This window comes from Hippocampus zosterae, chromosome 21 (genome assembly GCF_025434085.1).
Source record: "Hippocampus zosterae strain Florida chromosome 21, ASM2543408v3, whole genome shotgun sequence".
NCBI lineage: Eukaryota > Metazoa > Chordata > Actinopteri > Syngnathiformes > Syngnathidae > Hippocampus > Hippocampus zosterae.
Window position 1 is genome coordinate 10,091,767 of NC_067471.1, and position 22,710 is coordinate 10,114,476.

General features: G+C 58.9%; 8 protein-coding genes across 10 annotated transcripts in view; 5 read left to right on the forward strand and 3 right to left on the reverse strand.

Annotated features, from left to right (window-relative positions):
- The window catches only part of lta4h (leukotriene A4 hydrolase), an 85,659-nt gene extending 81,762 nt beyond the window's left edge, over positions 1–3,897 (reverse strand). The window contains exons 1-19 of one of the 3 annotated variants that reach the window (XM_052055062.1): positions 3,686–3,895; positions 3,224–3,354; positions 3,044–3,164; positions 2,864–2,932; positions 2,683–2,787; positions 2,244–2,296; positions 2,110–2,182; positions 1,903–2,043; positions 1,805–1,828; positions 1,660–1,730; positions 1,487–1,598; positions 1,281–1,425; positions 1,094–1,197; positions 946–1,016; positions 812–866; positions 644–739; positions 482–564; positions 310–414; positions 97–226 (exon numbers count right to left, since the gene is read on the reverse strand). In XM_052055062.1, coding sequence (XP_051911022.1) covers positions 100–226; positions 310–414; positions 482–564; positions 644–739; positions 812–866; positions 946–1,016; positions 1,094–1,197; positions 1,281–1,425; positions 1,487–1,598; positions 1,660–1,730; positions 1,805–1,828; positions 1,903–2,043; positions 2,110–2,182; positions 2,244–2,296; positions 2,683–2,787; positions 2,864–2,932; positions 3,044–3,164; positions 3,224–3,354; positions 3,686–3,835 — 1,836 coding nt within the window. In that variant the 5' untranslated portion in view covers positions 3,836–3,895 and the 3' untranslated portion in view covers positions 97–99. Of the gene's footprint in view, positions 1–26; positions 227–309; positions 415–481; positions 565–605; positions 740–811; positions 867–945; positions 1,017–1,093; positions 1,198–1,280; positions 1,426–1,486; positions 1,599–1,659; positions 1,731–1,804; positions 1,829–1,902; positions 2,044–2,109; positions 2,183–2,243; positions 2,297–2,682; positions 2,788–2,863; positions 2,933–3,043; positions 3,165–3,223; positions 3,355–3,685 lie in introns of those variants that run through there. The other 2 variants (XM_052055061.1, XM_052055063.1) reach the window with 2 other exon arrangements.
- A 320-nt stretch (positions 3,898–4,217) lies between these two features.
- On the forward strand, positions 4,218–8,560 carry dennd6b (DENN/MADD domain containing 6B). The gene is given in 23 exon segments (XM_052055064.1): positions 4,218–4,253; positions 4,255–4,281; positions 4,283–4,377; positions 4,379–4,508; positions 5,013–5,051; positions 5,130–5,172; positions 5,364–5,473; positions 5,550–5,630; positions 5,809–5,914; positions 5,987–6,066; positions 6,139–6,198; positions 6,398–6,468; positions 6,557–6,679; positions 6,750–6,845; positions 6,935–7,032; positions 7,120–7,185; positions 7,252–7,316; positions 7,399–7,488; positions 7,556–7,609; positions 7,671–7,780; positions 7,849–7,951; positions 8,026–8,100; positions 8,292–8,560. Coding segments are annotated over 23 exon segments (1,881 nt in total). The 3' UTR covers positions 8,415–8,560.
- Positions 8,561–8,564: 4 nt separating this feature from the next.
- Positions 8,565–11,546, reverse strand: gcc1 (GRIP and coiled-coil domain containing 1). Its single transcript, XM_052055059.1, has 3 exons — positions 10,067–11,546; positions 9,623–9,982; positions 8,565–9,412 (listed from the first exon to the last, which is right to left on the reverse strand). The coding sequence occupies exons 1-3, from the start codon at positions 10,973–10,975 to the stop codon at positions 8,603–8,605; spliced, it is 2,079 nt and encodes a 692-aa protein (XP_051911019.1). The 5' UTR covers positions 10,976–11,546; the 3' UTR covers positions 8,565–8,602.
- Positions 11,547–11,693: 147 nt separating this feature from the next.
- LOC127593573 (ADP-ribosylation factor 4) lies at positions 11,694–13,813 on the forward strand. The gene is made up of 6 exons (XM_052055118.1): positions 11,694–11,913; positions 12,200–12,280; positions 12,534–12,643; positions 13,124–13,195; positions 13,267–13,392; positions 13,462–13,813. The coding sequence occupies exons 1-6, from the start codon at positions 11,847–11,849 to the stop codon at positions 13,546–13,548; spliced, it is 543 nt and encodes a 180-aa protein (XP_051911078.1). The 5' UTR covers positions 11,694–11,846; the 3' UTR covers positions 13,549–13,813.
- A 58-nt stretch (positions 13,814–13,871) lies between these two features.
- Positions 13,872–15,302, reverse strand: lamtor4 (late endosomal/lysosomal adaptor, MAPK and MTOR activator 4). Its single transcript, XM_052055140.1, has 4 exons — positions 15,167–15,302; positions 14,980–15,063; positions 14,360–14,477; positions 13,872–14,011 (listed from the first exon to the last, which is right to left on the reverse strand). Exons 1-4 carry the CDS (start codon positions 15,167–15,169, stop codon positions 13,914–13,916), a joined length of 303 nt encoding a protein of 100 aa, XP_051911100.1. The 5' UTR covers positions 15,170–15,302; the 3' UTR covers positions 13,872–13,913.
- A 27-nt stretch (positions 15,303–15,329) lies between these two features.
- On the forward strand, positions 15,330–16,574 carry atp6v1f (ATPase H+ transporting V1 subunit F). The gene is made up of 2 exons (XM_052055139.1): positions 15,330–15,595; positions 16,352–16,574. Exons 1-2 carry the CDS (start codon positions 15,438–15,440, stop codon positions 16,551–16,553), a joined length of 360 nt encoding a protein of 119 aa, XP_051911099.1. The 5' UTR covers positions 15,330–15,437; the 3' UTR covers positions 16,554–16,574.
- zgc:193726 (uncharacterized protein LOC561161 homolog) lies at positions 16,562–19,082 on the forward strand. Its single transcript, XM_052055136.1, has 5 exons — positions 16,562–18,147; positions 18,214–18,255; positions 18,332–18,391; positions 18,535–18,660; positions 18,738–19,082. Exons 1-5 carry the CDS (start codon positions 18,077–18,079, stop codon positions 18,901–18,903), a joined length of 465 nt encoding a protein of 154 aa, XP_051911096.1. The 5' UTR covers positions 16,562–18,076; the 3' UTR covers positions 18,904–19,082.
- Positions 19,083–19,200: 118 nt separating this feature from the next.
- LOC127593562 (interferon regulatory factor 5-like) lies at positions 19,201–22,329 on the forward strand. Its single transcript, XM_052055102.1, has 8 exons — positions 19,201–19,566; positions 19,749–19,923; positions 19,999–20,030; positions 20,096–20,123; positions 20,186–20,371; positions 20,452–20,841; positions 20,909–21,027; positions 21,569–22,329. The coding sequence occupies exons 1-8, from the start codon at positions 19,360–19,362 to the stop codon at positions 21,737–21,739; spliced, it is 1,308 nt and encodes a 435-aa protein (XP_051911062.1). The 5' UTR covers positions 19,201–19,359; the 3' UTR covers positions 21,740–22,329.
- The last annotated feature ends 381 nt before the right edge of the window (positions 22,330–22,710 follow it).

Sequence of the window (22,710 nt, forward strand, 5' to 3'; positions counted from 1 at the left end):
AAAAAACAGGAACATGCTCACGGAAATGAAGAAAGCGACGCATTTCACACAGAAAGCTTTTTTTTAATTCTCCCTTCCACGGCGTGATGGTTTTTGGTCCTACTGGTCGGCCGACACCTTCAGGTCTTTGGCGACCAGCCCGGAGGTCACCGGGTGCATGGCGGAGCGATGAGCCAGGAACACTCGCACGGCTTCCTCTCGGTACTTGTCGAAGCCAAAGACCTCCCTGCGGGAGCAAAAGCGCAAAGTGGCCGGCCGCAAGGTGGCGTCCCAGCCCCGAGCCAGCGAGCCAGCCAGCGCCCGCGCTACCTGAAGAGGGGCCGCGTGAACTTCATCCTGCCCTGCTCCGTCGCCATTCGCAGCGCCGCCGGGACCGCCTCCTCCCACCGGGACCGCACGCACAGTCGCAGCCACCTGCGCACGGAGCGGACCGTCACGGCGAGCCGGCTCGGAACCCGCCCCCCGACGGCCCGGCGCCCACCTGAAGCGGACCTCCGAGTTCATGCGGGCGTCCAGATCGTACGCCTCCTGCATCCTCTTCACGTGGCTCAGAGGGAGCGCCTCCTAAAAAAAGAGCAGCCGGCACCGAAAGCCCCGCCGGCTACGGACGCCGCCGTCTCGGCGAGCCCTCGCCCCGCCTTACCTCCTGAAGAAGAAGGGCCAAGAACTCGACCAGCTGGTGGGACGACAACTCGGCCACGTCCGACGCGCCGAAGCCGCTCAGGTCTCGCTCCGTGGCCTGCGGAGGGAAGCGCAACGGCGGCGTGAGCGGCGCCTCCAAACCAAAGAAAGACACGACGCTGAGTCTCGCCTGGATCCATCGGCGACAAAGAGCGATGCAGGCGTCGGCGAGGGCGGTGTCGTAGCTGAAAGGAGAAGCCGCGGTCAGTCGCCGGTCGGGTCCGGCGTGGCCCTTGCAAACACCCCCCCACCACAGCTCCTCACGCGGGTTTGACGGGCGGCATCCCGGGCGTGAACATCCACGCGTCCCAGTCCACCTGCTGCAGGACGTCCACCTGGCGGGCGAGCGACATTCGTGTGCGTGGAGCGCGCCTCGCGGCAAAAAGACGCGCGGCCCGCCGCCGCGCCTCACCTTGTCTTTGAAATAGGCAAACAGGAAGTCCTTCCACTGCGCCGTGGTGACGCTCCTGTAGGCAAACATCTGGATGTAGGACTTGACGAAGCCCATGAAGACTTCTAAAGGAGACAAGCAAAAGGCACGACTCCAGACGTCGGCGAGGACAGCGGGCGGGCGGCGGGCGGCGAGGCCCCTGCGTTACCGGGACCGCCCAGCAGGCTCTCCAGGTGGTAGAGAAGAGCAAAGCCCTTCTCGTACGGGACGGAGGAGAAGGCGTCGTCCGGGTCCACCTCTCGCAGACTCGGGACCAGGTTGGTCAGAGGGTTTTGGGCTCCGAAGGTGCTCACCTGCGCCGCCACACAAAAGGCGTGAGGACGGCGTCCCGGGAGCGCTCGCTCGGCTACTCACCGAGTCCTGCAGATCCTTCCAGCCGCCCATGGCCTTGAACTGCCGGAAGGGCTCCCCCTCCAGGCGAGCGCAGATCATCCGCTCCAGGTACACCGTGTGGCCCTCGTTCAGCCTGCGCAAAAACGCAAAAAGTGATGCCTCTGAGATGAGCGGCGGGCGACGGAGCGCCTTACCAAAAGTGTTCCCAGGTGGCGTTGGTCACCAGGTTCCCCGTCCAGCTGTGCGAGATCTCGTGAGCGATCACCTGACGGGAGGAGGAGGAGGAGGACCACGTCAACGCCTTTCCCCGTGACTCGGCGGGACGCGCCATCCACTTACGTTGGACAGGGACTTGTCTCCAGCCTGCGCGCAAGGTCAACATGTCAAAAGACGCCATGGAGTGCGCGCGTCGCGCCGCGCCGCAAGCGCTCGCTCACCAGCAGTGTGGGCGTGGCAAAGGTGAGGCAAGGATTTTCCATGCCGCCGTAGGGAAACGACGGCGGCAGCACCAAGATGTCGTAGCTCCCCCAAACGTAGGGTCCGGCCAGCTCCTCTGCCGTCTTCAACATGGCCTCCGTCTGCCGAGCGCGAGCGCGAGGGTGAGCGCGCCTCGCGAGCGACAGAGTTGCGCGCGGGCTACGCACCTCGGAGAACTCAAAGGCCGCTCGGTCCACGTACTCCGCCTCGGACCAGACTCTGGAGCGGGGCCCGATCTCCCTGCGGAAGAAGCGCACGTCAGCGGCACGTCAGCGGGCGAGCGCCGGGCCGCGCGCCATACCTGCTCTCCAGAGCGCCCACCACCAAGGCGATCAGGTAAGATGGCATGGCCACCTGAGCTCAGAGGGGAGGAGGGAGGGCGGGGGGGGGACAAGTCACAAGAATGTGGCCCGAGACGCTTCGGCTTTACGGCGGCGACTTTCTGCCCTTCCGCAAAGATTCGGCGACAACTGATCGATTGGAGGGGGGAAACGCTCCAAATATTGATTTGAGTGGCAAGAGCATGCCGACGACACGTTTTGGAAAGAAATTTGCGCGGGCCTCCGTTGACTTTTCGGGGCCGCCCGGCGACAACGGATGTCGAGGCCGTTTGCGTCGGTTCCGGCGGAAGCAAATGATTCGACCCGTTGTCGCGCGGCACTTTAGACGCGAGGCGCCGCCGCTTGTGCCGTAAGAAGCCGAGGAGGAGCGAGAGCGCTGCGGTCGCCCCGCCGGCCTACGTTCTGTCTGAAGCGGTAGATCACGCGATTGGCGTCCTGCGGGTCCGCGTCCTGACCGTCGCGCAGGGCGCTCATGGCCGCCACCAAGTCCTTGGGCACCGACACCTGCACACACACGCCGCCGCACGTCTCTGACACTTTTTCGGTCCACTTGTCGGCGGGCGCGGGCACGCGTGCCCACCTGAGCGTAGTACGTGTGTTTGACGGCTGGCGTGTCCTGGCAAGGCAGCATGCTCCTGCAGTGATGAGCCTGTTGGGCAACCGTGACAAAACGGGAAGCCGGACGGCGGTTATGTCGCAAGAGCCGACGGCGAGGGGGAAGTGAGGCAAGCGGCCGGCGCGATGGAGCCCCGCGGCCCACCTGGCACTGACTGAAGAGGTACGGCCGCTTCTTTCCCGCCGTCTGCTGGGGCGTCAGCCACTGCAGCGCCGGCGCGGTGGGCCCCGTCCGGTAAGTCACCTCCACGATCACGTGCTGACCTCTGATCGCAGCTCAATCGTCAGCGCCCGACCGATTCCTCCGACGGAGGCGAGGGCTCACCTGGAAAGGTCAAAGGGCAGCGTGATCTCCAGCGGCGTCCCCTTAAAGCTGTGCCGAGGGCCCATCGTAAAGCGGGCCGCCTGCCCGTTGGCGTCCACGGAGACGATCTTCAGGTCTCGGGTGTCCAAAGTCTGCGGCGGATTCCGAAAAAACAGAGGCAAATGGAAACTCCTCTCGCGTTCCCAAAGTTGAAAAAAAATATGTAGGTTTAGAGTGGCAGTTGCAGCCCCCCGCATGTATTTATTACAAATCTATTACACATACTTGCAGCTTGGCGCTCTGCTTGAAAAGGATTTCTTTTGAGCGCGAGTCCGTTTAAAAATGTCATTTCGAGCTTTTGACCTCGGAAAATGATCTCGTGTCAAAGTTCGGGCCAATAAAGTGTTATCTCTTATTGGCTGAATAAGTGTTCTCTCCTATTCGCTAGCCCGCAGGCTAACGAGACCCGGACGCGACGTTTACCAGCGATGACAAGCGCTCCTCCAGGACCTCCACCGTGATGGCCACCTTCCCTCGGATCACGCGACTTTCGAAGTCGACGTGCAGGCTCAAGTTGAGGTGGCGGCTCACGCACTTGGCGGCGGAAGCGAACGAGGACGGATCTGCGGACATGCTGAATACGAGTTTGTCCGCCTTCTCGATGGAACGTGAACCCACCGCTCGGTGAGACCGCCTTTTTATAAGCCGAAACGCGGACATCCGCCCGACGGCTTTTCAAACTAAAACAAACCGACGTATCGCCGACAACTCCGGCTGGAGGGCAGCGTTTCAATGTTTTTTTGTTTTTGTTTGGGGGGGGGGGTTGTCTCTGTTCAACCGAACACGCGGGCCAGTCGAGGTCAAAACGCTTTGAAAGAGTTTATTTTCACAAAATATAGCGCACCTGTTCAGTTGTAATACTTCAGATTAAGTGACCATATTCATTGAAACGGAAAAGGTACTTCGCGCGGTCACTGCTAACTGTGCTAAATTAACGAATTGCTATTTTTAATGGATGCTTTTCTTTGCAGGTTCAGCATTAAAATATTCGAGTTGAAGGTGTCCGCCGCTGTTGCGGTTGCGCGTTGTCTCCAGCGGGGGGCGCCCCTTCGCCTCGGACCGCACGTCTTCGTCTCGCCTTGTGAGTCGGGACGGGTGCGGTCTGGACTCGCTCGCCCGCCCGGTCGTCATGAACCCGCTGGACTTGGAAGAAGTGGAGCGGCGCCGTCCGTGGGCCCGCTTCTCATCGTGGCTCGAGTGCGCGTGCGTGGTCACCTTTGACCTGGAGCTCGGCCAAGCCATCGAGGTTCGGGCTGTTAGCTTAGCATCCCTAGCATGACTCGTACTCGTCATGCGGAGCCAATGAGAACTGCGCCTTGGGTCTCTTTGCCCAAGTCGAATGTGTTTCTCGAGCACTTTCCAACAGCCATCGCCGCACGCGCAAAGTGCTGTGAGCGGTGCCGAGTGCGTGGAGCGGCTAACAAAGACGACAGTAAAGCAGCAAATGGCTAACAAAGGCGGTAGAAAGCGCCCAAGAGCAAAACCAAGCGCAAAGCTGAGTGAAATGCCAAAGAGTACATGTGAGCTTGAAAGATGGGCGGCGAGGAGGCTCGCCGAATGTTGTTTCAAACATTTCCGAGCCGAGGAGGGGAGGGGAGAGGGGGGTGGCGTTTTACGTTGTGAAAAGGGAGATCGCTCCCCAAAATACTCAATGTGGGGGCGCTTTCCTTTTGCGACGAACAAATTGTGCCTCAAACGGCCAGCGTCATGATTGCTTTGGCCGGTCAAGTGACATTTGTTTTCTTTGCAGCTGGTTTACCCTCCGGACGTCAAGTTGACCGAGAAGGAGGTGAGTCGGCGGCCGTGCACTTGTGCTGGAAGGAAGCCATTCGATGATTGATTGATTGATTGCTTATTTCGCCATCAGAAAAGCAGCCTGTGCTACCTTTCCTTCCCGGACTCGTACTCAGGTAAACGCCGGGCCTCGATTCCAAAACGAAGCTACTAGCCTTCAATTTGGCAGCATATTTGCAGATTGTGTAGCTTTGTGACCTTTCGGTGGTCAGAAAATAATGTGCCAGTTTTTTTTTAATGTCCTTGTGGGAGGGGGGTGGAAGGGCACCGAAATGCATGATGACGGAGCTCTCTGTTCGATCCCCAGGATGCATCGGGGACACTCAGTTCAGCTTCAGGATGCGTCAGTCTGTCGGTCGCAGACGTTGCCGACTGCGCGACGAGCGATACAACAAGGACGCCCCCGCTGCCCTGCAGGTAACCGTCACGAGGCGAAAGCAAAGAGAGAAGTAAGCGTCACTTGCCAAAAGGCGTCCACTCCGTCCCTCCTCAGAGCGAAGCGTCACACTTCTATGGTTACGTTTACTTCCGACAAGTCAAGGACCCGTCGGTCAAGCGAGGATACTTCCAGAAGGTGAGTGAGGTGGCGCCGCGCACTGATGGTTTGACCAATGTCCAAAAGCACTCTGGAGAGCGTGCGTTTGGCAATTGAATTGTGCAAAGAGTGCATTTTGGGAAGGTGTCAAACCGCGGCCGGAAGGCGGCGGCGGCGAGCGACGTGACTCGATCGCGGCGACGTGCCTTTGTTGCAGTCTTTGGTTCTGCTGTCGCGGCTCCCTTTCGTTCAGCTCTTCTACTCCGTGCTGCGCATCGTGGCGCCAGACTTTTTCCACAAGTCACAGCCCTGCCTCGAAGCAGGTGAGATCACGCACGCATGCACGGGCGGCCATCATCACGACGAGGATCCGACATTTGTATTGGGGCCCGCAGTGTGCAAGCAGATGGACCAGTGGCCTTTCCTCGCCGCCGGCCTGACCTTCAACCTCCCGCTCTTAGGTGTGGTGCTACAGGTGAGGCCGGCGCAGGGGCTTTTATTTTGGCGCCGCTTTCCCGTCCCCGGCTGAATGTACTTTTGTCCTCAGGTCCAAATTCCGTGCCGGAAGGACAAAGCGGGCAGTCCGGTCAGGGCCTCTCCCGAGGAGGTCAGGGAAACAAATGACCTTTGTCATCAAACGTCACGATTCTCGGAAAGATTTCAATCCCCGTCCGCCGCGCGATTCAAAAGCGTGTGTCAAGTGGTCTTGCCGCGGACCAAAAGAAGGCCAGCGGCCCGCCCCGCCATTTTGCGCAGTGAAAAAGTCCCGCCTTCTGTCGCCCGCTCCAAATTCTCTCCGCTTTCAGATGGGGACGCGCGGCCACGCGGCGCCCGGGCCGACTCTGCTGCCTTCCGTCCACGAGCCGGACCTCTTCAGGTGGCTCGGGCTTCCCTTCTCTCGTCCGACCGCTCGGCTTTCGCCGGTGACCTCACGCGCCCGCCCTCCCACCTTCTCATCTGTCCAGCTGTTTCCGGTCGGTCCTGATCCATCTGCAGACGTTGTGGGAACTGGCCTTGCTGGGCGAGCCCGTGGTGGTGGTGGCGCCGTCTCCGGCCGCCTCCTCGGAAACCGTCTTGGCGCTCGTCAGGTACGCCGCATCCCGAGGGTCGGGGTCGTCGCGGTAACCTCCTCACCCGTGTCACCGTGCGCGACCGCAGCTCCATCGCCCCGCTCAAGTTCTGCTGCGATTTCCGTCCGTACTTCACCGTCCACGACAGCGAATTCCGAGAATACACCACCAGGACGCAGGCGCCGTGAGTACGAGCGCCCGGGTGCCCGCGGCCTGCCCCCCCCCCCGGCCTGCCCCGCGGGTACCCCGGCCAGCTCTCGCTGTCCCCCTCAGGCCCAACGTGATCCTGGGCGTGACCAACCCCTTCTTCATCAAGACCTTCCACAACTGGCCTCACGTGCTGCGACTGGGAGAGAACGCCACGTCGCCAGGTGATGGCGCCCGCCGCTCCCGTCCGTCCGTCCGTCCGTCCGCCCACGCTCTTCTTAAGGTGGGCCGCCGTGGCGTTCTCTCGTCAGGTGACGTCCCGAAGCAGCTCAGGATCAAGAAGGTGGCCAAACTCAAGACGCTGGACGGCAAACCAGGTGCGTGCGCGCGCGCGCGCGGGGCTTTTTGCGCGCGCGCTGAGTCCCGCTGTGGCGATCTCGCAGGCGTGTTCACGGCCTACGAGAGCTTCCTGCTCAAAGACAAGGTCCTCGTCAAGCGACTGCTGAAGGTGAGAGCCAGCCGCCCCCCCGCGGACCAGCCGCCCGCCCGCAAAACCGAGCGAGCGTCGCCTTTGTCGCCTTTGTCGGCAGGGCGTTCAGAGGCGGCGGCCTTCCGAGGTGCAGAGCGCCATCTTGAGGAGACACTTTTCCGAGCTGACTCACAGCTTCATGGGCCCGCTGGTAAGAGCGCTCCGTCGCATGGCGTTTTGCCAACGCTCATGCCGCCCCACCCGGCCCTTTTGTTCAGGAGCGCTACGTGGCCGGCCTGATGCCGCCGAGGAGGTCCGTGACGCCCTGGAAGGTAACCGACGCCGAGCGCGCCGCTCCCGTCTGGCCACGCGCTCATCCGGGACTTTGTGCAGACGCCCCCGCAAATTCGGCCCTTCGCTCAGGAAGAGTTCACGTCGGCGCTGGAGCGCGACGGCCCCCGGCCGAGCTCGGCGCCGCGAGGCGATTGGACGGGACTGTACAGGTACGGCCGGCGCGGCGCCGCTCGCCCGCCCCGCCGCCGGTGACTTTTGCTCACGTGCCGTCCCGCAGGAGGTTCTTCAAGTCCCCCAATTTCGACGGCTGGTACCGCCGCCGTCTCCGAGAGATGAGCGGCCAACTGGAGAGTCTCCACCTGGAGGTCATCTGCGAGGCTGTGAGGAGACGCCGCGCCTCGTCGTTTTTGCGTGCCGCCCCCGCGCTGACGGCCGTGTGCCGCCCGTCCCGCAGGACCTGCTGGGATGGACTCGCGACAAGTCGGAAGTGGAGATCGTCGACTTGGTCGTGAAGCTGCGAGAGAAATTGGTGAGCCCCGCCCGGCCCGAAAAATCGCAACTCCGCCTTTGCATATTGCGAGGCCCCGTCAGCCTCTGCGCGAACTGCGGCCGCAAGCGCGACACGCTTGAATCCGCCGCCGCACGGTGACGCCTGCTCCAAACAACAATGCAACGGATTGAAAAGCAAGCGGCGCCTCAGACGCGTGGCTGCTTTTTCAGACGAGAGCCGGAAGGCAGCAGCTGCGGCCGCCGGCCGACCTGCTCCGGAGGCTGGAATCGCTCATCGGGTCCATCGTGAGCTCGCTGCCCAAAGACCTGCAAGCTGTGCTCCACGCGCAGTAACGCGCACGCGTCAGGTCAGTGAAGCTTGACGTGCCATTGCAGACATTTTGTTTCTACGAGCTGCCCCCCCCCCACCCCACCCCGGACAAAATGATCCCGTCGCCCCCGATGAGTGACAATTGAGCATTTATTGCAATGGTCGGCGTGGAGTACAAAGAAAAGAGAAGGAGTCAACGGGTTCCACGCGGTCATCTTTTGTGGCCGCTCCACCACGGCGCCCCCTGCTGCCGGAGCACCGACTGTTTCTCCTGCGGACTGAAGTGAAGGATGGCGAGGATGGCGTTGAGCGTCTGCCGCCTGCCGCCGGCGTCGGGCAGCGTCAGGAACCTGTAGATGACGTTCTTCAGGTACTCCACGTCGGAGCCCTCCCGCTTCTGCTCGCGGATCAGCTCGTCCAGCTGCGCCCGCAGCGCGCGGCTTTCGTCGTCGTGGCGTTGGGCGCCGGCCGCCAATTTGCGGCGCAGCCGGTGGACGTCGTCCTCCAGCTGGCGCTTCTGCCGCCTCAGGCCCGCCGTCTCCGCGTCCTTTCGGGCCAGCTGCTCGGCGTACAGGAGCGGCGCGGGCTCGCCCTGCCGCGGGGCTCGTCCCGGGCCCTCCGCCTGACGCTCCCCCTCGTCCTCGTCCTCGTCCTCCCCCTCCGTCACTCCCGGCGCAGAGAGGGGGCCGGGGGCGGAGACTCGCAGGAGCTCCATCTCCCGCTCCTTTTCGTCCAGGAGCGCCAGCGTCCTCTCCCGCTGTTTGTGCAGCTCGGCTTCCAGACGCATCAGCTCGTCGCGGTGAGTGGCCTCCCTGCGCTCGGCTTCCTGGCGCTGGCGGCGCAGCAGCTCGGCCGCGCGCCGCTGCTGCTGCTGCAGCGCGTGGCGCTGAGCGGCCGCCGACTTGTCGCTCTCCACGCGCAAGCCCACGTACTTCTCCCGCAGGTCGGCCAACTGCTCGCGGGCCTCCTCCAGCTCGCGGGACGCGTAGCTGCCGTCGCCGTGGCTTTTCTTGGACGCCGCCTGCACGGAAAGACGCGGGAGTACGTTAGCCGGCTCAAGGTCCGCGCGCTCGCTTTCCCGGCGGCTCGAGCGGGCCGGTAGAAGGAGGACGTTGCCCGCGCGGGCCGGTAGAAGGAGGACGTTGCCCGCGGCGTTCTCCACGCCGGACGAGCTTGAGCGCGGGAGTGCACGTGGCCCGCCAGGATTTGGCTCCAAGTGCTTCGCGCGTACCTTGGCCCCGAGCTTGTAGCGCTCCAACTCGTCCTTTAGCCGCCGCAGCTCCTCGTCGGGTTCCGGCTCGCTCGGCGGGTTCCTCTGAGCGGCCAGCAGCAGCAACTCCTTCACCTTCTCCAACTTGTCCTTCAGGGCCGTCGTGTCCGGCTGGGAGTCGTCCGGGGACCCGCCGGAGGCCAGCGTTTGATTCTCGGCGTCCGACTGCGCCATCCGTTCCCGAAGTCTCTGAGCCACCTGCTGCTCTCGCTGCCTCGCCTTCTCGCAAGAACCCAGAAGGTCCGAGAGCTCCGACACCCGCTGCTCCAGACCGCCCACCCGGAGTTCGGCGGCGTGGGCGCGCGCCTCCTCCTGACGCAGCTGCGTGCACAGGCGCGCCCGACGTTATTCTGCGCCGACGCGCGAGAGGACCTCGGCTTTCGCCGAGAGCAGTCCGAGTCCTACCTTGCGGTTGTGGTTGCAGATCTGGTCCTGGAGGCTCTTCTTGAGCTGGCTCAGCTCCCGCTGAAGAAGCTCCAGCCCGGGATCCGCTTCGTCTCGTTCCTCCCGCGCCGACCGCAGCTTCCGCCTCAGCTCGTCGCGCTCCTCGCCCGCCTGCCTCAAGAGCGCCTCCAACTCCACCTGGCGGTCGGCGGCGTGCGCCGCCGCGAGACCGCTGGCGTTGGCCTCGTGGAGGCGCAGCTCCGTGTCCTGTCGCAGGTCTCGTTCCTGCTGCAGGACCTTTTGCAGCTCTTGCAGCTGCCGCAGCTGCTGGCTTTGTTCCCGCTCGCGCTCGTGCTGCTGCGTGATGACGCGAGCGCGGCTCTCCGCCAGCTGCATCTGGAGGCCGCCGACCTCGGCCTGCTGCCGCGCGCTCGTCGCGGCGAGGCGCTCCCGCAGGTCGTCCGCCTCCTGCTTGAGTTGGCGCTTATCGGCCTGGAAGCTGGCCTCCATGCGCGACTTCTCTTGCGTCACGGTGGCCAGGGCGGCGGTGAGCGTGCCCACTTGGGCCTTCAACTGAAGCTCTCTGCGTTCCGCTTGCCCGTCGCGAGCGGCCGCGGCGCCGCCGGCTTCCGACCCGCAGGTACTCGCCCCTTCTGCCGCATCTTCCTCGGCCGCGTCGGCGCCCGCTCGCGCGCCGTCCTGAAGGAGGGCGGGCCGCTCGCAGCGGTTGACATCTGCAAACTGCGACGTGCTCAAGACTTTGAGACTGGCCTCCAGGGCCTCCTTTTCCTTCATCAAACTCTTGTACGCTTGGACCACATCCTTGAAGCGGCTCTGGTACTGCGCCAGCTGCTTCTTCAGGGACTCGACCGTTTCCAACAGCTCTTTTCTGCTGGGACCTCCCCCGAAACTCATTCCAAACTTCTCCATGACTTGACTGTCCTCCGGGTGATCGGATCCGTCTCAGCAATGCCGAGGTCACCGCCGGACTGCGGCGAGGAACAAGGCAGCGTGTGACGAGCAAAAGAAGCAGCGTTGTCGCTTTTCCGAAGATGCGGAAGAGAAACGCTGCGTTTTCCCCGTTATCTATCTTCTCGCCACAGTACTCGCAAAGACGATGACCCAGAAGTAGAAGTTTTGGGAATATTTGCCGGTCACGTGATACTTGAACGATTGGCAGATCCGAATTATATTGCTGGCCTCACCTTTTTAAATGGGACACGTGCTTATAAAATTGTCCGTCCCATACGAAATGCGAGTTCGACTCCAGTGAGGGACTTTTAAGTTAAACGCGGCCAATTATCCCGTCCTTACCTCAGCAGACATGGATCATCTCGCGTTTAAACAAGCGGTGTTTGAATTCGCCTATTTCGAAGCAGAAATCCGAATGCCGATGTTTACAAGTCACCGACGGCCGCCATGTTGTCTTGAGCCGGAAGTGGGCGATGTCGCGCGAATTTAACATTTGGCGCACCGCAAATTTGCTCGTTTGTTGTTTTATAACATGTCACGACCCCAAAAGATTAATGTGACGTTGGGGTCATTTGTGGTGACTGGGCGAGCTCGTTTCAAGTCATGTTTTGGACGACGCCGAGTGTGTCTACTACACGTTGAAATAAAGTTTTCCCAGCGTCGTGACGTAATTTGTTCCGCGTTGGCCTGGACGTGGCACCGAGGAGGAGGAGGAGGAAGAAGAAGAGAAACAAGAGGCACGAGCTTCGGCCTCCCGGTTGGACCATTCCCCGACGCCGAACGCGAGGAGCACTCATCTCATCTCGGACGAGAACACCCTCTCGACAAAATGGGGCTGACGATCTCGGCGATGTTTGCCAGGCTCTTCGGCAAGAAGCAGATGAGAATCCTGATGGGTGAGACGAGCTCAACCGAGCTAGCAAGAGCTAGCAACTCGCTAGCTGTCGAGCTGTTACGCTTCCAAGTCGGCGCCGCTTGCGCTCCTTTGAATGCGTCTTTTGGCTTTCGTACGTTCTTCCCCCCCGCCCCGTTTCAAGCAGGTCGCGGCGGACCTCCATCGCGCCACAGAACCAGCCGTCGCCGATTCGCTGTCACCGTTGCGGAACGTGCCGTTCTTTTGGCGGGTTCGTGTTTCAAGCGGAAGGTTTGGCTGACTGCCGTGTGTCTTTTGTTGCGCCACAGTGGGCTTGGACGCAGCCGGCAAAACCACCATTTTGTACAAACTCAAGCTGGGGGAGGTCGTCACCACCATTCCCACCATCGGTAAGCGAGCGAGCCTGACGTCATCACCTTTCCTCGATCGGTCGCTCTGTCTCCACCGTTCGGAAGAAGGAAAAAAAAGCGTGGCACGAAATGCTCCGTTCGGTGTCCGAGTGTGCTTTTTTTTCTGCCCCGTGATCGGCTGGGGACCAGTCTTGCCTCTCGGGCTCAGTCAGTCAGCGGAGATGGACGCCAGCTTGTCCTTGCGAGGCGGCGAAAGGCCACTTGTTGACGTCCTGGTTTTGTCCTCTTTCAGGCTTCAACGTGGAGACGGTGGAATACAAGAACATCTGCTTCACCGTTTGGGATGTCGGCGGCCAGGACAAGATTCGACCTCTCTGGAGACACTACTTCCAGAACACACAGGTTGGTCGCACGCACATGAAGCTTTCTAGAAGGGGCGTCAAACGCATGGCGCGTTTCCCATTGTCGGTCCGACCCGTTTCTGACTCTGTTGGGACAAATCTGCCTTTGAAGGGCGTCTGCGAGCCGGGCCGGCTGCCGCCCGTCATGACACTTTGCGGTACGATAATAGGCCGCCGCTCACTGAAGTGCATGAAAGCGGCTTCACGAGGCCAGCGTCTAGCTTTGCAAAAAGCCTTCCGAGGCCGCAAGGGGGCCGGGGATCCGCCGGACCCGGACATTGGGCTCAGACTCACTTCTTTCCCGCGGGCTTTTTTTCTCGGCTTCGCGCCGCAGTACTCGACGTGACATGGCATGGTCGCGGCGCCGATTGTTTTGACGCGGTCGAGCGTACGTGGTGATTTTAACGCCGGGGAATCAATGCGCGGCCGCGGCCAACGCGTGTTTGACAGCCGTGTCCTAACGGGTCCTTTGCGCCGGCAGGGTCTGATCTTTGTGGTGGACAGCAACGACCAAGAGCGAATAGCGGAATCGGCCGAGGAGCTTTCAAAGATGGTGAGTGGGCCCAACGGGCGGGCGGCGCGACGAGCCGATCTTTGTGAGCGACGCCGCGGCGGTGTGCGCAGGTCCAGGAGGACGACCTGAAGGACGCCGTGCTGCTGGTGTTTGCCAACAAGCAGGATCTTCCCAACGCCATGGCTGCCAGCGAGCTCACCAAGAGACTGGGCCTGAACGACATGCGCAGCCGCACCGTAAGTATGGCCCGCTCGCCGTCCGCCGCTTTGAAAGCCCGTCTCACTCTCTCCTCTGCCCGCGCTCAGTGGTATGTGCAGGCCACCTGCGCCACTCAGGGCACGGGCCTCTACGAGGGCCTCGACTGGCTGTCCAACGAGCTCGCCAAGCACTAGACGGCGTGCGGCAAAGCCAAAGTGACGGCAGGGGAGGGAGGCGCGGAATTTCACAGGACTGGTTCTTCTTCTTTTTCTTTTTTTAAATTATAAACGTGTCAGCGGGAGGCGACTTCTCAGACTCTCGTCCGTCTCTCCTCGCCTTTGTTTTCCTACGCATGTTTTTAGTCCGAGTCATGTGACGGAGAGGAGCGCGGCTGGCGGCCGTCGCTGCGCAGCCTCGTCATTGTTGTGAAACGCAATAAAGGTGATTTGTTTTTTTCTTTGAGGAGTCGGGTGAGCAATTGGCTTCTTCTTATGGATGATCAATCAGGGCAAGGGCAAATTGTTGAAGCCTTTTATTGAAACCATTTTTGCCTTTGCGACTAAACGCTGATTGGTTCCTGCTGGTTGTGCTGACGTTTGACCACAAAAACCTTCTGACCCGACGCGGTCACGGTGAAAACGAAATCCTCCAAGATGACTGAGGAGAAGAGAAGACGTTAGGTTAGTCACTGGGAGAGGGCGTCCGCGCGTTAAGGGTAAGGAATAATGTGGTGTCCTTTTTGTAATACCATACTCAATTCCATCTTTTTAAAAGCTTTTTTTCTTTGCTTATTTGCATCATGTTTAATTGCACAATATCGCAACAAATTGCATTGATTTGAACTTGATGTGTATCGCATCGTGACGACGGTGAAACGTATCGCCAGAAAATTCCATGTATCGTTTAAGTATCGCATCGCTGGCAGTGGATCGAGATGTGTATCGAATCGTCCTCAGTGCTGAGATTCACATCCCTACCGCGCGTGCGTGCGTGCGTGCGAGCTACCTGACATGCGTTTGAAGGGCACGTCGGCCAATCCCGCCAACCGAAAGCGACTGGCCGTGCGAACCATCTGCATCATCACGCCGGCTGTGTGCTCATCGTTTTCCAGCTCACCTGAAGACTGGAAAAAAAAAAATCATTGACAAAATCAACTTTGTGGAGTTTGCATGTTCTCCCCGGGCCTGCGTGGCTTTTCTCCGCTTTCCTCCCACGTTCCAAAAACATGCACGGCAGGCTGATTGAACGCTCTAAATCGTCCCTAGGTGCGAAAGTGGGCGTGCGTGGTTGTTCGTCTCTGTGCGCCCTTGCGATTGGTTGGCGACCGATTCGGGGTGTCCCCAGCCTACTGCCCGAAGTTAGCTGGGATAAGCTCCGGCGACTCTAGTGAGGATAAAGCGGTTCCGAAGACGAATGAATGAAAGTTTGAAGGCGACGAGAAAAAAAGCCTTTGTGACCATTGGCTGGCGGTCGTCTTTGCAACATTGAAGGAACACTCAGAAGAAGAAAAAAAAATAACCCAATCGGAACACAACTTGCAAAGCGTTGCCACTCGGTGAGCTGTGGGCTTTTGACAACTTCCGCGACAAAAAGGGGTCGACTCGTCGCTGAAGGTGATCACTCACGGCTAAAACGCCGTCATCGCTGATGACCAGATAGCCGAGCTGGTCCGGGATCCGCTCCAGCCCCGCCGTCACCGCCGCAGTCGTCTGCAACGACCAAGTGCACATTTAAATGAGGTACAACGACTCACTTTGACATTCAAGTATCACCATCGAAGGCCGAAAATGGACTTTTCGCTGCTAAACTCACCATCCTTTCTTCCTCTTTTATTTACACTTCACCGCGATGTGATATCACTTCCGCGTTTTGACACGTGACTGCCTGCGAACTCCCGCGACATTGAAGGCTTGGTCAAGCTTCTGCCGCTCGTGTCAGCTTCCGAGCTGTAGGGGGCGCCCGCGTTACTCTGCGGTGAAAAGCGCCGGAAGTGGTCAGGTGATCGTCACATGATCTGCGACTGATCACTTGTCATTTTGAGCTTTTGCCTGTTTTTTTTCCTCTCCCGAGCTCTGTGTTCGCGATGGCCGGCCGCGGGAAGCTGATCGCCGTGATTGGCGACGAAGACACTTGCACCGGATTCCTCCTCGGTGGCATCGGCGAACTCAACAAGAATCGGAAACCGAATTTCTTGGTGGTGGAGAAGGACACGAGCGTCACGGAGATCGAGGAGACCTTCAAGTAAGCGCCGCATTTCGCGATGGAATAGTCCTCCTAATGTTTTATATATTTTTTTAAATCATGACGTGCATTCCATGTGGTCGGCATGAAAATGAAAACGGAACCTATCCGTTCCGGTCGCCAGCCAATCGCGGGCTTTCTAATGATTACTTGTCTACATTTGTTTGTCGTCGACGAATGTCGTGGCAGCCGCCCGCGTTTCCACTTTTGCTCGGGATATGGAGCGACTGCAGTTTGTGCTTCCCCGCCACCATTTTCCTCAGTGCTCAGTATACAGGATTCAAATGGATACAAAGGCAGACAATCTTACATGCTTTTCGTGGTAGACTTGTACACCGTTAGCGGTGGCCCGTATGATCGATTGGTTGATATATTTTTTTCCCCGGACTGCTTTGGTTGTCGTCGTGCTCTTAATTGTTACTTTAGTGCGGACGCTTTGGCGGGGTTCTAATTGAGCGAATCCAACAGCCATAAACCAAGCGAATGAGACGGTTTTATCTTAGCGGTAAGCGTAAGCCCTCAGTCCCAATTGTGAGATGGTGTACTCGGAATGGTGGCGACATCCAGCCAAGTTCATTTTCGAGAGGCTCTCTCATGACTGCGTGGAGGGAATAAGCCGTTCTGCTGGTTTTGTTGTCCTTGTTTATGATGTGACCAAGTACAGTCCATGTGTGTTTGCGTTTGTTTTTGTCAAGCCAAACAAGGGAGAGGCCGGTGAAGTGTGTCATGGGCTTTTTCTGCTTTTGTACGTGCCAGGAGCTTCCTGGCTCGCAACGACATTGGCATCATCCTCATCAACCAGTTCATCGCCGAAATGATCCGTCACGCCATCGACGCCCACATGCAGTCCATCCCGGCGGTGCTGGAGATCCCGTCCAAGGAACATCCCTACGACGCTTCCAAGGACTCCATCCTGCGGCGCGCCAAGGGCATGTTCTCGGCCGACGACTTCCGATAACTTTGCGTTTGCTTTCTGCGGTCCTGGGAGCAAAATGGCGTTTGTCGCTTCTCTCAAAGTGAAAAGGTGTCACGTGATTCCCTGTGTTGTGTTTTGCCTTCTCTTAAGTCTGATCGAAGTTGTGTCCTTTGTCTCGCTCGCAGAAATTCTCTCATTCATCCAGCTCGTTTTGCTCTCGGACTCTGTTTGTCTGGCAAGACCTTTCCCCTCTCATCCGATTGGGCCGCATCCGTTAAAATGCCACAAGGCTCGCTTTGGATCGCACCGGCCCGAGTTGGCCCGGCCAACCCGACCTCTGGACAACAGAGTGGCAGAATGGTGAAGGGCTTTCCACCCAGTGACGGACGGACGGACGGACGGACGGAGGCCTCTCTGTCAATTTGCCTTCCAAAAGGACGACTCTTCGGTGGTTGGGGCCACTGCCGCGGCAATTTAGGCCGGCGCGGTCCTCGGCCAGCCTTCCAGCGCAAACGGATGCGGTCGTCTCGAATGTCCCAGTGCGGTTGTGAGCTGCTCTTTCTCATTTCAACCCGGGGGTGAGTTGTTGTTGTCACGGAAATGAGTTGCGTGTTCGTCTTTCATACTGTTATTTCATGTTTCGAATATGTTATTGTAATGAAAATGGTATCACGTTATGTATTTGTGTTGTGCTATAATAAAAAGGTATTAAAAAAAAAAAAAAGAACCTTGTTGACGGTGGCCAAGCGGCGGCTCGAAGAGGCGGATATCGCCGCGCTCTCACAAAACGTCTTGATTGAAAAGGAGATATTAAAAAAAAAACGAGGAATCTCCTGCTTACTTTGACCAGATTTGAAACCACGAACCGCTGACGATGGCGACGTCAGGTCGAAGCTTCTGCTTAATTTGGTTTCAGAGTCCTGCTCTCCGATAGGTGGCGGTAGCGCACCGCTTGCAGCTCTGCGGAATGTTTGTTGTCCCCCAGACGACGGTACGTATTGTTGCTTGTTCCGGCGGCGTAGGCGTGGGAAGAGTTGCTTTTGGAAGGTTATAATTATTAATTATAGTTGTGCTATTGATGGCTCCCCCTCAAGTGCCGGCATGTTTGTCACATGGACCCAAGGGTGAAGTTTTTACTCGCGAAAGCCAGTGGGAAAAGTCGAGCCAACTGAATGCGTGTCCAACAGATTTGAATTTGCAAATAGAACGCTCCAAGTGAAACCAAAAAATGGATACAGATTTGAGATTCCACTGAGCAATTTAAGAAATGGAGCCACAAGGATTCATTCCAGCCCGCGGCGTTGGCCGCGGATCGCAAACGGCCACGGAATGTCAATGTGAAGAAGTTTGCCGTCTTTTCAGCTCCGGTCAATTGAAGAAACGGACGTCAACCGAAAAGGAGTCGCAGGTCGTTGCCCTGAACCGGAGCAACAAATATTGATTCTGTGACCTCCCGCTTACCTTTGGCCCGCAGCGGAGCGACGACGACCAGAGACCACGTGATCGCGCGACCTCAAAAAGCGCAGGGCTCACCGCGGGCCGAGTTGACGAGCGACGGTGACGACATGAAGTGGCTGCTGGTGTTTGCCAGCGTGACGACGTGCGTTTCAGCTCGTCCGTCTCAACGGCCGAGCGGGTGAGAGCCGGGGGGCCCGCTCCACGCGGGACTGGCGGGGCTGACTTGGCCTTTTCTTTTCCGTAGAGACGTGGAGGCGCCGGGGCCGCCCGGGCAAAATATGTCGCGGTGAGTCTGCCGTCCGACCGCCCCCCCCGCCCCCCCGCCCCAATCCCTCCCTCATACTTTCTCCATGATCTTGCAGCTGGGCGTCTTGCGACAACGTCAACCGGACGCTGGCTGACTCGGCGCGCTCTCCTGAAAGGTACAAAAGTCCAGAGTGGAATGTCCTTTTCCGGGTCAACTCGTCGGCAAAGGTTGAGCGGAGGCGGCCCTTTTCTTCCCCTTTCATCTGGTGAGGGTGGGGGAGGGGGCCGGCAAGCTCCCACTCTGGATCTTTCTCCTCAGCCGTTCTTCCCGGTCCAGGTCACGGCAGACGGCGAACCGCAGCTCCGAGGCGACACCGGAGCCGACGTCGAGCGCCCCCTCGGTCACCCTCAACTTGACCTCTGAGGACAGCGCCGCCTTTCCCGGGTGAGTCGGGACGACGCGTTGCCCTTCGGTTTCGGGACCGCTCACCTCCTTTTGTTTCTTGTCGTCCGCATTCGCAGTTTGTCCTCGCGGGAGTCCGACCCGCCGGCGGCCGGCGTCGTCTTTTCTTCCGCGAGATGCCTCCTGGCCACCTGTTCCATCGCGGACCTCGGCTCCAAGCTTCAAGCCGGGGAGGAGACGGCCGGCGCCTCCGCGCGGGACTCGGGCGGATTTGGGAAAAAATGAGAGCCTCCTCGCCGCTTTCCCGGCGCCGTTCTGTATCGCGGGCGAGGTCGCCGCGCTCATCCGTTTCTCGTCGCCCGAAAGGCGCCTCCGGCACGGCCTCGGCGCGCGCTTGCTTTCGGCTGGCGGCGGAGGACGAAATACGCAACGATAGTTGGCCATTAAAAGGCGTTTGAGAAACATCCAGTTTGATGTTTTTACAACATTTGGACGCCGTCGCGCGTCGTCTGCTGCGGCTCTTATTTTGACGGCCTGCCGATCTCTAACCGGAAGTGGTCGGCGCGCGGGGGCGGAGTCGACTCGATTTGTTGCCGCGGTTGAGGAAGGAGCGCGTTCGGCCAGCGGCAACTTGAGGATCGGCGGCGCGTCGCTCTGGCGCGCGGTCCAAGTCGTTCCTTTCCAAATGCTTTGAAGCGCCGTCTCTTCAATCGACGCCCGGCTTTTTCCGAGCGGCGCGGGATGAGCCGACTGCGCGCCTCCGAGAGCGTCGTGGCGCACGCGCCTGCTCGACGCGTGCGCCTGAAGCCCTGGCTGCTGGCTCAGGTGGACGGCGGCCGATTCCCCGGCCTCTGTTGGATGGATCCGGAGCGCCGACTCTTCCGGGTGCCTTGGAAACACGCCACGCGCGGCGCGCCCGCCTGTCAAGAGGAAAGCTCCATCTTCAAGGTCCGTCCTTTTTCCCCGCAAAGCGAGGCCAAAAGAAAGTTTCACTTCTGTTTCTTTGAGCATCCGCTTCTTGCGGGACTGACGGCGTTTGACACGGTGACTTCCTCTTTGGCCGTTTCCTCCTCCGACGACGCTTTTTGTGTGCGTTTCTCTCTCTCTCTGTCCCTTCGCGCGGCATCCAGGCGTGGGCCCTTGAAACGGGCAAATTTCAGGAAGGTGTGGACGATCCGGACCCGGCCAAGTGGAAAGCCAACCTGCGCTGCGCGCTGAACAAGAGCAAAGAGTTTCAGCTGCAGTTCGACGGCACCAAAGAGACGCCCTTTCAAGCCTATAAAATTTACCGCGTGGTCAACACAGGTCAAGACTCGCTTCGGCCACTGGCCAAATGCTCCAAAATGTTGACGCTGCAAAATTTTTTTTCTTCTCTCACAGACGCAGCCGCCGCCGATGCCGATGATGATGAGGTAAATCGCACACGCTGAACAAAATTCCTTTTCTTGACCCCTCTAAGGTGAGGATTGCATTTCAGATGCCCGACCTGACGGAGCTGACGCTCGGTAAGTGGAGTCACCCGTCGCCGCGGAAACGCACTTTCTGACGTCTGGCGCCGGCGTTTCAGAGTCCGGGTTCCGCGACGCCGCCTCTTGGGCGCCCGTCCCGCCGGCCCTCGGCGACGTGAAGCGGTTGCCGGCGAGCGCCGTCACCTCGGAGCTCCCCCGGCGGGACTTGCCGGTCTTTGACGGGGTCGGCTTTGAACATCCGGAGGCCGGCGCGGACCCGGCCGACCTGCTCGGTAGCATCCCGTGTGAGTGAAAGCGTGGCGCGGCCTTGCGGGTCGACGGCGAGAAGCTGGTGCCGTTTGCTGACGGTTTTGCGCCGCCGCAGCGACGGATCTGGAGGTGAAGTTCCAATACCGGGGGCGGGCCACGGGTTCGCTGACTGTCAGCAACCCCCGGGGCTGCCGCCTGTTCTACGGACAGCTGGGGCCCGACCCGCAGCAAGTGGAGCTGTTTGGACCCGTCGACCTGCAGCAGGTCTCCTTTCCGGGCACTTGCCAGATCCCCAGCCGGAAGCAGCGGGACTTCACCGAGGCCCTGCTGAGCGTGATGGATCGAGGGCTGGTCCTGGAAATCTGGGAGCAGGACATCTACGCCGTCCGCCTCTGCCAGTGCAAGGTTTTCTGGTCGGGACCCGGCGCGCCCGATCGGGGGCTGCCCAATCGGCTGGAGAGGGAGAGGAGGGTCAAAGTGTTCAGCCTCAGCCATTTCCTACAAGGTGACAAACACAAAGTCGGGGGAACCGACCGATAACCTCATCATCGTCGTCTCTCCATTCTCTCCAGGACTGATCTTGTACCAGAAGGGTGAAGCTCATAATCCCCCCCCCTACGAGATCTACTTCTGCTTTGGGGAGGACTGGCCTGATCAGAAACCGAAAGAGAAGAAACTCATCGTGGTCCAGGTCCGTGAGTGACAGCTCATTGTTCCAATCATTTGGGAGCTGCCGCCGCCGCCGCCGCTTTTGGGTCCTCGCTTGCGCTTCAGGGCAGGGTGCGCTCTGACGGAAAGGAGTGGCCTGTTCAGGTTGGGGCTGGGGGCGGGATTCGGTTAGGAAGCAAAGCGATGCTGGCCCAAGTGGGCCTTTCCTTTCCTTTCCTTTCACGTGGCGCCGTCCTTACTTGAAGACGAGAGGGCGTCGTCATTTCATGGCTCAGGGTGGGGATTGCCACCGTCGCCAACAAACTAAGCGGCCTTTCTTCTTTGCTCAACGTGGTCTTTCCTATGTCGTTGACTTTGACACGGGCCAAGGACTATCCAAAGAACGAGAAGGTCGCTAATATCTTGGCCTTTGCGACGTTTTAAGGACGCGCGCATGCACACGGCTCACGCAAAAGGCCGGAAAAAAACCCCAAATCCCCGGGCTTCCTCGCTCACAGCTTAGCTTGACTTTTTTGGTTGGCCATTTGTCAAAGACCCCCGGTGCTTGTTGTTGCTCTGTTCAGGTGGTTCCGGTCGTGGCCCGGATTCTAACAGAAATGTTCTCGGGTGAGCACAGCTGGTCCATCGACAGCATCCGGCTGCAGATCTCCAACCCGGATGTCAAGGACCAGACAGTGGAGCAGTTTAAGGAGCTCCAGAGACTCCTCCAGAGTCAAAGCATCCAAGGACCCTGAACTGCCACCGCCCCACCCAACAGGTTCAGAACACAAGACCACGTCAAGCGAGACATCCTTTGCATGCTCGCGCGACCGTCTTGGATGAGAGCGCGTGCGTGTGCTAAAGCGACCCCGAGGGTTCCTTTTCAAATCTGCAAAACATTTTTGATGAGTGTCGTGGCACCTCTGACCTCACTATTTAGCCAAGAGCATCATCCAATGATGAACGGCACATTTTTTTGAAGCACTCGTGCCTAGTTGCTGAAGCCGAATCGTCTATTTTCAAGGGCAGGGGGATGATGTAGTTGTCCAAAATAAAAATCCATCTTTTGATTTTTCCATAAGCCATCGCAAAAACACCGATCGCTATTGCTGTCTTTTATTCGGACCCGTTTAAAAAAAAAAAAGAACGGGCAAATCCTTGGAACACTTGCTTCCCTTCTTCATGAGCCCCAAATTTTGCATGGAAATATTATTCCAATGAAAACAAAGCAAAAAACAAGTGATTATCCCACTCCCGAGCCGCGAGTGGGCTGGTTGCAACTGAGCGCCGTGTACGTCAATGTTGGCTCAGGAAATAAAAGCGATCTTCACCACTCCATCAAGAATTGCCTTCAAAACGACATTGAATTTGCTCAAATGACACTGACGTGGATACCGTGTTTTGAGATCAATTGTTAAAAATGAGCCAGAGCAAGCAAAATAATGTTAAAAACCACTCTGGAGGAAGTCACAATCCGTGTGTGCGTATAGAAGGACTTTGTGACTCCCCAACCTGTGGCGAAATATTCAGTGCGGAAGCTGTGAAAGAAGAAGGAAGTTGCTTGCTTGCCATCAAACGCCATCTACCAGCCGAACCCTCACCCTTCTGTCAACTATTTGTATTTGATGATATTACGGGAAAAAAAGTCCCCGAAAAAAAAAAAAGGTCGGACACATGTACCCGTCATCGGACGCAATTGGGTGGGTGTTTTTTTCCCCTTTCCCAG

What these genes read in the sequence shown, in the direction of transcription:
- gcc1 (XM_052055059.1), bottom strand. Translation starts at nt 10,975, where the DNA reads ATGGAGAAGTTTGGAATGAGTTTCGGGGGAGGTCCCAGCAGAAAAGAG. An exon ending in TCTGCAACCACAACCGCAAG is followed by an intron (nt 9,983 to 10,066) that starts GTAGGACTCGGA and finishes CTGTGCACGCAG; the next exon opens with CTGCGTCAGGAGGAGGCGCG. An exon ending in GCTACAAGCTCGGGGCCAAG is followed by an intron (nt 9,413 to 9,622) that starts GTACGCGCGAAG and finishes CTTTCCGTGCAG; the next exon opens with GCGGCGTCCAAGAAAAGCCA.
- LOC127593573 (XM_052055118.1), top strand. Translation starts at nt 11,847, where the DNA reads ATGGGGCTGACGATCTCGGCGATGTTTGCCAGGCTCTTCGGCAAGAAG. An exon ending in ACTACTTCCAGAACACACAG is followed by an intron (nt 12,644 to 13,123) that starts GTTGGTCGCACG and finishes TTGCGCCGGCAG; the next exon opens with GGTCTGATCTTTGTGGTGGA. An exon ending in CCGAGGAGCTTTCAAAGATG is followed by an intron (nt 13,196 to 13,266) that starts GTGAGTGGGCCC and finishes CGGTGTGCGCAG; the next exon opens with GTCCAGGAGGACGACCTGAA.
- lamtor4 (XM_052055140.1), bottom strand. An exon ending in GCGATGACGGCGTTTTAGCC is followed by an intron (nt 14,478 to 14,979) that starts GTGAGTGATCAC and finishes TTTTTTTTCCAG; the next exon opens with TCTTCAGGTGAGCTGGAAAA. An exon ending in GCCCTTCAAACGCATGTCAG is followed by an intron (nt 14,012 to 14,359) that starts GTAGCTCGCACG and finishes TCTTCTCCTCAG; the next exon opens with TCATCTTGGAGGATTTCGTT.
- atp6v1f (XM_052055139.1), top strand. Translation starts at nt 15,438, where the DNA reads ATGGCCGGCCGCGGGAAGCTGATCGCCGTGATTGGCGACGAAGACACT. An exon ending in GAGATCGAGGAGACCTTCAA is followed by an intron (nt 15,596 to 16,351) that starts GTAAGCGCCGCA and finishes TGTACGTGCCAG; the next exon opens with GAGCTTCCTGGCTCGCAACG.
- zgc:193726 (XM_052055136.1), top strand. Translation starts at nt 18,077, where the DNA reads ATGAAGTGGCTGCTGGTGTTTGCCAGCGTGACGACGTGCGTTTCAGCT. An exon ending in CCCGGGCAAAATATGTCGCG is followed by an intron (nt 18,256 to 18,331) that starts GTGAGTCTGCCG and finishes ATGATCTTGCAG; the next exon opens with CTGGGCGTCTTGCGACAACG. An exon ending in TCGGCGCGCTCTCCTGAAAG is followed by an intron (nt 18,392 to 18,534) that starts GTACAAAAGTCC and finishes CTTTCTCCTCAG; the next exon opens with CCGTTCTTCCCGGTCCAGGT.
- LOC127593562 (XM_052055102.1), top strand. Translation starts at nt 19,360, where the DNA reads ATGAGCCGACTGCGCGCCTCCGAGAGCGTCGTGGCGCACGCGCCTGCT. An exon ending in CCTGCTCGGTAGCATCCCGT is followed by an intron (nt 20,372 to 20,451) that starts GTGAGTGAAAGC and finishes GCGCCGCCGCAG; the next exon opens with CGACGGATCTGGAGGTGAAG. An exon ending in CCTCAGCCATTTCCTACAAG is followed by an intron (nt 20,842 to 20,908) that starts GTGACAAACACA and finishes CATTCTCTCCAG; the next exon opens with GACTGATCTTGTACCAGAAG.